Here is a 10,430-nt window from a genome sequence, read left to right on the forward strand (position 1 = left end):
TGAATGTCTCATTCAATTTGAAATTAATTTAATTGCCTGTTATTATTACAACGTTTTTATTAGGTCGTATTCTTATTTGTCCGGTGGTTGTTTATCCGGTACAAATCTTGCAATCTATTTTTAACTAACTTCTCGACTAGCTATACATTTGAAACTTTTAGAATATATCAGAACACGATGCCAATGCATGTTTTTAATACTTTTAGCCATCTTTAAGTAGAATTGAATTCATTTTCACTTTTTCAGTTAATTCTGTTATGTATGAAAAGTTATTTCGGAAGAATTCCGTAATCCAATCCACTATTATTGGTTGCTAGGGGTCTGGGGTTCTAGCAACTAAATTATTAATATATACGTGCGTTACTATGGAAATCAATATGACATGTCAAAATGACATTTCAGTATTATTTCTATCAAATACAAAATTTTTTGATCGTTTAAGCTAGTCAAGTCAAGTTTATATGATTCAACAGAAAATTTAAAAACGTTGTATATAAAAAGTTCTTTTTATCTTGTAATTATTTTTAAAGGTAATAACATTTAATTTTGGTCGGTGGCGTCTTTAGTGAAGCAGAGGCCCGACGCACTGACTAATTTGATGCCTCCTACGATAATTAAAAAAAAATATATTTTCTAACTGAATCCATGTATTAGAACGATAAATTTACCGTTTATATTTTTGTATAAATAATGCAAACACGGTTTAATGGAATTTGATTAAATGCGTAAACAGACTCCTTTTTTACAAATCACAATGCATACATACAGACTACAACAGTATACTTGACATTCAATTTGTGTCTGAAATACCTGCATTTTTTTTTATGCATTGTACTTATAATTTAATAATTCTATGACTGGTTTGAACTATTTGGAGGCCCCCTATTAAAATTTCCGACGAATTGATTGCCTCATTTGCGTCAAAGAAAGTCGCTGCCGATTTTGGTACTAATGTAAGATAAAGAACTAAGAACTTACAATGAAATGATTAAATTTCGTTTTTTTTAATCAACAGAAAACATAAGTACTTATATTTAAGTATATAATTTCTTTTGTATGTAACTATATAATAATATAACACTCGAATAAGCCCGCCCGACCACAACGGTTGACTGTAGGCGCGATTCCATCCACCCTCACCTCACCACTCCACCGTTGTTGATACTTACTCGTATCATACGAAAAGTTTTATCCATCGCCCAAATGCAGCTTCGTCTCGGTACGCAAACGGCGATCTGTTCATAAGTACCTAGGACTTACTTACGTGTATTTTTAAACCGAATGAAATTTTGAACGCATTCTTAATTCAAAAACATTAAATCAATAAAACAAAAGATTTTGTTTTCTATTATCTTTTGTCTTTAGTGTCAGATTAAGATAAAAACTGACCCACGTGGCTTGTTCGTTGTGTAACTTTTTTTGATTAGCCGATATTCGTTTGGTAGAACTCCATTAAAATGGCGATAAAGGGCATTGAAAGTTCGTAGGTACCTTACCTTTGTTTATGAATAATATAGAAAAATAATTTTATTTTAAATGTCTTGCTAAGAAATACATTAATGACACCTATTATCTAAGCCAACTAACATTACTATTTTCGTTTTCCGCCTTATTTCAAGAAAAATAGTTTTTTTCAACTTCCACGCATTTCCAAGAGAGTGCGTCATAAACTAATTTACTATATTAAACTTCCTGTTGTTTTTACAATCGTTTAATATTTAATAGTTTAAAATATTGTTTGCTCCTATTCAGGGTGTATTTAAAATCCGTATTAATGTTTTATTTGGGTCGGAAACTAATCGCAGTTTTTTTTATAATTTTTGCAGATACCGCGCTCGGGAAAATCGGGACAGACACAAATGAACAGAAAACCAAAGTCATACCAAAGAACAAGAAACAAGACACAGAAATAGACAACATCGCCAAAAACCTCGCGTCTAGTCCAAAAATCACCTCCGAAGACAAACCCGAATCGGAGAAGACTCCCACAGAAGATAACATCAATGCCAAGTTGGACAGCTCAGACCAGACATTTACTTGTAAAGTGTGCAGTAAAGTTCTCAGTTCCAACTCCAGTTTGGAGAGACACATGCTAGTACATTCTGGCGACCGTCCCTTTCGCTGCAAAATGTGTGACCTAACGTTTACGACCAACGGAAACATGCACAGACATTCGAGGACGCACAAAAAAGCTGGACCGCACGAGCAGACAGACAGCGATGATTCTGATGATGGAGGACCTAGCTGTCCTCCCAGAATGCCAGTAAGGAAGCGGAGAATCGAGTACAATAACAATGACGACAAAGCGGGTGATGGACCGGGAGGAAAGAAGAAATCGAAAATAAGTGATGAAGATAACATTGGTGGTGCGCACTGTCCTGTTTGTGGTAAATCAGACTTTACTTCTTCGGAAAGTTTGGATACTCACGTTGAGAAAGAACACCCTGAACATCGTGTTGAGTGTGGGTCTTGCACTGCCGTTTTCAAAGATCGTCGTGGTTTAAACCTGCACCGTTATATTGTACACCGTAATGATCCAAAATCTGGACCCACTGAAAAGATATCTGGATTTGACGATTGTACATTTGTTGATTTCTCAAGTGAAAAGTTTCCACAAATTGCAAGGTCTGTTTGTGAGAAGAGCCTGCACAAATCTGTAACTGAACAGAAATTTAAGTGTAAAAAATGCTCCAGGGAGTTCCCGTGTGAAAGTGCTCTCGATATTCATTGTGAAGATTGCTCTATCAAAGAAGCTGGTGATACAGCAAATAAACGACTGGCTTCTGAAGCGAGACGTTCTTCTAGTAGCGAGGAAGACGTTAGGCGTGATGATTTCTTCGCGAATCTGGATCTTCAAAATAGATCTCCCCAGTTTATCTCAGCTGCCCGTGTACCACCACCAAATGGAATAAGGAAACCAAAACACAGTGATTTTTATGGAAATCGGGATGATACTGTAAGACCTGCTATGGATAATTCCAAAGACCTGGCTGATATTCAGTCCATATTGTCAGTAACTTCTACGTGTGGGTTACTGGAAAGACTGGCAAGAAAAACGCATGAAAACGAACGCGATGACTCTTCGCAATCTGATCAACTAAACAGATCTGGTGACGACCACGAGGAGGTCCAAGATGTGTTTGCTTCCGAGTTCAGAAAGATGAAACTCCGTGGCGAGTTTCCATGCAGATTATGTGCGGCAATATTCCCTAACCTGAGAGCTCTAAAAGGTCATAACCGAGTTCATTTAAGTGGAAACGGCCCGGGTCCATATAGGTGCAATATGTGCCCTCAATCTTCATTGGATAAAGCAGCATTGGTTAGACACATGAGAACTCACAATGGAGACCGTCCGTATGAGTGTGCAGTCTGCAACTATGCATTTACCACCAAAGCTAACTGTGAAAGACATCTCAGGAACCGTCATTCAAAAGTAACAAGAGAAGACGTTAAAAGGTCTATTATTTATCATCCTTCAGAAGATCCCAACAATGACGATGTAAATGCCAAGCTCAATTTACCCAGAGAAGATAACATGAAGAGGAGTTTATTATTTACTGCTCCGGAAATTGAACGACATCATGAAGATGTTGAGAGGATTTCTCACTCAGATAGATTGACTCCCGTTTCTCACTATGCACGGGAGCCGTCTGCTATTCCTTTCAAGGATCATGGGATCACAATTCCTCTTCCACGTGAGTTGTCTATTATGGTGCCCCAACCAAGAGAAATCATGCGCGCGCATTGTTCCATCGAGCCGATTGTTAAAGCTCCTTTGGTTCAAGAACGGGAACCGACCCCGCCAAGAATCAAGGTGAAAGGTTTTGGGCAATTAACGCAGATACCGGATTATGAGGAATCTGATGGTGAAAGAGAACCGGATAGCGAAGAAGACGAAGAGCGGTCTGAAATATCTTACATTGGGAAACCTCTTAATTATTCTACGGAGACACCGATGGACTTGAGCACTACAGAGTGTCAAGATAATGTGTTGGATTTGAGTAAAAAGAAAAATGAGAAGCCAGTAGAAGAACGTGCTTCGGATGCGGAGCCTGATGACTTCATTCCGAAGACAATTGAATTCAACAACAATCATGCAGCAGCGGCTAGTATGTTCGAGAAGACTCAACAACAATTGGCACTGTTGGCCCAGCAGCAACTTTTTAAGGGTCAGTTTCCAAAGTTGGACAATCCCGCTAATTTTTATCAGCTGTCGCAATTATACAGAGGAGCTACTCCATTCCCGGGACTCGGTCTACCGCCAACTTTTCCTCTGAACCCATACTTTCTGCAACATCCTCATTACTTAGCCCAGCATGCAAATCCGCAGGATATTGCTGAGATGAAAGAGAGGATCCAAAAAGAGATAATTAGAGGTCTTCAAATGTCAGGCGGAGGGCTTGTGGGAATGGATCATGCTAATATTTTGAACAATATGGAACGTCTCCAAGCGTTTCACCAGCACAATATGAATCGCATTGCCAGCCCTGATACTCCATCGCCGGCCCCTGTAATAAAACTCGAAGAAGACTCAAAGCCACAGCTGAGTATCAATACGGATACGCCGACCACAATTCCATTTGCCAATCCGATGCTCTCATCACCGAAGTTACAAAAGAAAGAAGTGATCTCAGGACATAGTCCAAGCTCTGTTAAAATGGTGATCAAAAATGGAGTATTAATGCCTAAGCAGAAGCAACGAAGGTATCGAACTGAAAGGCCATTTTCTTGTGAGCACTGCTCCGCCAGGTTTACATTAAGATCAAATATGGAGAGGCATATCAAACAACAGCATCCTCACTATTGGTCTCAACGTCAAAGAACAAACATTGGAACTTTGCCCAGAAAGAATCCTGTCTCGATTATACCACAAAATATTACAGTGCCATCTATTAACTACGAGAGCCGTTTAAATTTTATCAAAAATATTAATCCGAGTCCTAAATTAGCAGCAGTGCTGAATAATGAAGATAAAGAGCATATCGCACAAAATCATGAAGCCGGAGTGCCATTAAATAAACCTTACAGCATGATATCCGATCAGGTGAAATACGCAATTCTTGCTCAACAATTAAAATCTCAAAATAATCTTTACAATCACAAAGACGCACGTAAGGACTCTGTTTCTGATGTTGTATCAGTAAATGGTGATATAGACGAAGAAGATGAAGATGATACGCTTGTTATCGACGAGGAAACCAATGATGAAAAAAGTCAAATGTCAAAAGAGCTGGATTTAACAACCACCAAATCACCACAATCTGAACATATAGATGTTGTCAGTATCGCAGACCCTAATTCGATGGCAAAAAAAGTGGCTGAGAAGATACTCATCGATGTATCAGCGAAAACCAGCAACGACATCTCAAAAGATTTCGACTGGAAGATAGCCGGAAGCCTGATCAGTAAAAATCTCAATGTTTCAAACCCAGTGATACCGACGTTCGTGACACAGATAGGAAACTCTGATAAAACTGAAGATAACATATCAAAGAGTGCGACGAGCCGAGCTGAAGAAGGTGATCTCGTTCCCGTTTCGAGATTGCTGGATAATGCCGTTACCCAGCTTCCATTCGGGCAGTATTTCAAGAATGACTTCTCGTCTCCAAACGGAGTGGCCATTGATGTCCAGCGAAGAGATGCTGTGCTGCAGACTCCAGGAGAAGGCTCCGAGGAAGACGAGGAAGGCCTAGTTGCTTCATCAGGATCTACCAGCGAAGGCAATAATTCTGGCAGTGATGAGAATCGGTGAGTAAACTAACCTATTTGATATTGTTCTTTCTCATGTTTAATACTTGCCACCGCACGATGGTAAACTAGATTTTTAATAGATAAATATACAGCACGTCCCTCCAAGACAACACTGCCTTTGGGTGACACCAATACATTTTAACACACCTATCAATACCCACCATTTCACTTGAAGAGACCTTTCCACAGCAGCAGATTGGTGATATTATATTTGTGAGTTTCGCAATTACTTATAGAGTGTGCACTGAAACCTTCAGACACTGATAAAAATCATTCAGTATCTGTAATTGAGTAAATATTGACAAATATAATAGGTATTATTCCGAGAAGTAACTGAGAATAAGCGCTTCCATGTTTTTGAGATATCAAATAATAAATTACACATTTTAGGAATCGGTAAATAAATGAATTCACTCCCACGATGGCCGCGCGGCTTAAGGTTTAAGGTTTAAGGCTTAAGGTTCGAATCCTAGGTCTGGCAAGTATTGTTTTTTCAATTTGTGTATGGACCTTATAGGTTGAGCAAGTGGCTGACATCCATTTCTCGTAAAAAAAAATCTGTTAATACAATCCTCTACTCTGTGGAGGCCCATATGATCCTATTAGGATCAGACATGGTCGAAAGAAAGAAGAAATAATTAAATGAATATATCAACAGCCATCTAATTAATGAGCTCAGGTATGTTACTTCTAGACAAACTGTAAAACCTTTCTCTACATTCTAGAATAAGAATACAATAATTAATTTGAACTATTAAAGCCAGGATACATTGAATTGACACAAAAAGACTACAAATTCACACAAACTGCGTTGCAGCACTGTAGTGTGCATCAGTTTGCAACAACCAATGTCTTGGCTCTGAGAAGTGATGTTAGTTGAATTTTTTCATATTTTAACTAAAAATACAAAAGGTTCTTGATACAGTCGATGTACTCCACAATGACTGACCTCAATCATCGAATTGAATTAAAAAAATTTATGATGTTAATTTCAGGTCTGAATCGGAAACCGCCACTCAGATCCCGCAAAAGAAGAAGTCTGCATACAGCCTCGCTCCTAACCGAGTGTCCTGCCAATACTGTCACCGGAAATTCCCCTGGTCCAGCTCGCTTCGCCGCCACATCCTCACGCACACTGGACAAAAACCTTTCAAATGTCCTCACTGCCCTTTGCTGTTCACGACAAAGTCCAATTGCGACCGCCATCTGTTGCGCAAACACGGGGGAGCTCATTCGAATCAGCAACGCCTCCAGCAACAGGTCGCCACGCAGAGCCCGCCGCTAGAGAACTCGGCGACATCTCAGCCGCCGCAAGCAGCCGCCGCCCAAGGTTTCATGATGAGAAACGTGCCGGAAAGACCATACAAATGCGCCGGTTGCCCCAGCAGTACTTTTTCAACCCTGGGGAATTTGAAGAAACACATGTCTTCGAAACACGGCATTGAAGTCAACGATAAAATTGAGGGTGATGAGAATATGCAGGTCGACGGGAGCGGGATTAACTCGAGACCGGAGAGCCGCGACGGATTGGCAATCGACCGGTGCGCCAGCTCCGACGACGAGAAGGCATCAAAATGCGATGACACCGAACTAATTGATGACTCTAAGATGACACCGCCACGCGACTGGGAGAGTCAAATTAACTCTTCCAAGTTTAGTCCGTCGCGGCTGCCGATTGACGGGTTATCTAACCCCCAAAACTGCGATCTGCCGTTCAAATGCCACCTGTGCGAAGGTTCTTACGGAGAGAGGCAAGACGCTCTGGACCACATCAAAGCGGTGCACAATTCTGAGTACGAGCTTCTCATGTCAAAGGGCGCGCTCGAGTCGGGAGTGTCGCTAGGGTGCGGGGAGGAGTTAGGGTCTTCAGCTCATTCGGGACATGGTAGCGAAGGGGGCGAAGAGGCAGGCAGCGAAGAGAACATTGAACAGCTGAGAGGAAAGTTTCCAGATTACGCCAACAGAAAGGTGAGTTTCTTTAGAAATAAATTGAAACACAAAAAGTAAATTTAACTGAACCAGCAAAAATTAACGGATGATCAATTACTGACCAGAAATGCAATACACTCATTTCTCTGGCACGGGCAGTTCATTCCATTACTGCTTGCTACGAAATAGAATTTCATTAAAAGAAACCAGCCATATCTGTAGCTGCCTATTGCTATATAAGTTTAATAGGTAACAAGTTTACACAAGGTAAATTATTAAATAAAAATAATATTATCAGGTTAAACGAAATTCAAAATATCTACATACGAACTTCAGACGAGGTTTCCCAAATTAATTACTATTCCTTTCACTTCGTGCCGTGTCCTCGTCAGATATAATTTTTGAAACTAAAAGTTTGCCCATAGTAAATAGTATTATCATTTTTCATCCAAAAATCACTATTAGCAGAATTATGGCAATTTTGAGTTAAATTTTATGCCAATAGATTTAGAAAAAAGTATTTTTAGGGCCTAAGGTTTTTAGGCTTAGGTCCCACTCACTAAGTGGGACAATGCCATAATCTAAAAAGATTTGCCGTCATTGCAGAATTATGTTTCCACTGATGGTAATTTTTGCCTGAACACTGAAGATAGGCAGATATACGTATTGATATTTATTTAAATGACTAACAAACATCTATTTATTCCAGGTTGTGTGTGCATTTTGTATGCGTCGTTTCTGGTCTGCCGAAGATCTCCGGCGCCACATGCGCACGCACACCGGAGAACGACCGTTCTCGTGCGACGTCTGTCGGCGTCGCTTCACGCTCAAACACTCCATGCTGCGCCACCGCAAGAAGCACACCGCTGCCTCTTCTGGTGCCGCCAACCGAGACCTCTCCGCCACCAGCGGTGACGAAGAAAACTGCTCCAAGAATTCAAACAGGACATTCTCTCCGTCGCCTTCTAATATACACCTGAACTCAAACAATACATCCACTCCGATCTCCAATAAACTTGAAAAATATCACCTGGCAATCAACGATAAATGCCTGACACACAGCCCCGAGATACCGAGCAATGTAAACAATAACAATTCACCACCCGGTCAGACCTACGAAGGTAAAGTCAAAATGCAAGATCTAAAAGGGATCCAAGACAAAATGGTCAACAGAAATCGATACTCCAGTGAGGACAACGAAGGAACTGCAGGAAACGATCTTATTGGAAATCTTTTAGGCATCAGTGACCTCGGAATGATCAACAAATTGCTTTCGTCCCCGGACGAGGCTGCTAAGTTATTAGGCGTCAATAACAAGTGACCTCAAACCATCGCCGGAAGTAAACAATTCAAAGGATTCACCATTTATAAGCGTCCCGACGCAACTCTCGTACTTTTAGGCTTGCATTAAATTCAAAACCAAAGTAATGTCTCAGTAATAAATTGTTTGTCAATTGTTATGCGGTATTTTGGCCAAATTTATTGTCGACGCTGTGGCCATTTTTTTTGATGAGACATTTTTTAATTTAATTTTCTGTTTTACTTTATAAAACTTTGAAGCCTTTTTTTTATTTCAATGCAATTTGGGTTTGTTATTGTAGTACTGATTTAAAATTTATTTTTCTCGAGTGTATTATGATTAAATAATAATATATTTGTGTGAATAGTAATAATGATAAGATGTACCGATTCGTACGTGACAGACAGACAGTAATGTGGCAGCATTTTGCCATTGTAGTTTTAAAAAATAGTCATAATGTGCGTGTCGGATTTCAAATAAATCTGAAATATTAGAAATGTAATAATACTACAAAGTGTAAATAAATCATTTTTTCTCTTTTTCAATTTATTTTGTAAGTACGAACCCAAATACCTACATTAAAATAGTTAAGTTGAAAAATGTTCATCTCCTAGTCAAAGATGTGACAAAAACTATAAATTAATATTGCAACATGGTAAATTACAATTGCGCTATTAATTGTAATTGTTATCAAATCTATCGAGAGATTGAAAATCCTAACCTCAATACATAACTCTTTGAAGGCAACTCAAGATGGGATTGTCTTCTAGAATCTTGATCAAATTAAGTCGAATCGGTGGTAGTTCAAATTGAGTCTTGGTCGAATTGGCTGTTTGTCAAATTGACTTTTGGTCGAATTCTTCTAATACTCTATCTATATAAAAAAAACATTCTTGAAAGAAAATATCTCTATACTTACAAAAATTTTAGCAAAGCTTAAAATTAATAACATAAGAATGTACGTAACAAACTAAAATCTCATTTAAACTGTAGAGTTGTTTGTAAATAGATATATTTTAATCATCCATTGAAATCTCTAAAGCTACCTAAATTAGAAAAAAAATGTTTAAAATTCAAAATTCTTTCATCACTGAAATATTAATATTAGTTATTTTCATGTACCTATAGGTATTTAATCAATCTTTTTTTTTGTACATATTATTAGCTGTTTCATTTGTTTTGTAGTTAGCATTGTTTGTAAACATTAAGCTTGATCGGAACTAAGACTTATTAATTTTATAGCAAAGAGGTGGACAAACGTTTACCAATATTAATAAATAAAAATAATTTAGAAATTGCCGGTGCCGTAGAAAGGCAGTGCGAGAGCAAAATGCAGCAATATTTAACCAATGAAAAAGTTTATTTTTAGGTTAAGTTTTCGATTTTCTTTTTTTTTGTATAAGTAACTTCAAGATGGTTATTCGATAATTATTAAGGCATACTTTGTAGC

The 10,430-nt window shown here is 38.7% G+C and overlaps 1 protein-coding gene across 2 annotated transcripts in view; it reads left to right on the forward strand.

Annotated features, from left to right (window-relative positions):
• peb (zinc finger protein pebbled) overlaps nt 1-10,035 on the forward strand; it is a 140,722-nt gene extending 130,687 nt beyond the window's left edge. For both annotated transcript variants that reach the window (XM_085960872.1, XM_085960871.1), the window contains exons 3-5: nt 1,827-5,748; nt 6,747-7,719; nt 8,390-10,035. In XM_085960872.1, the coding sequence (XP_085816998.1) occupies nt 1,827-5,748; nt 6,747-7,719; nt 8,390-9,001 (5,507 nt within the window). In that variant the 3' untranslated portion in view covers nt 9,002-10,035. The remainder of the gene's footprint in view (nt 1-1,826; nt 5,749-6,746; nt 7,720-8,389) is intronic.
• Nucleotides 10,036-10,430: the final 395 nt, after the last annotated feature.

This window comes from Rhyacophila brunnea, unplaced genomic scaffold (genome assembly GCF_057557595.1).
Source record: "Rhyacophila brunnea isolate RB1 unplaced genomic scaffold, BYU_Rbru_1.0 scaffold_12, whole genome shotgun sequence".
NCBI lineage: Eukaryota > Metazoa > Arthropoda > Insecta > Trichoptera > Rhyacophilidae > Rhyacophila > Rhyacophila brunnea.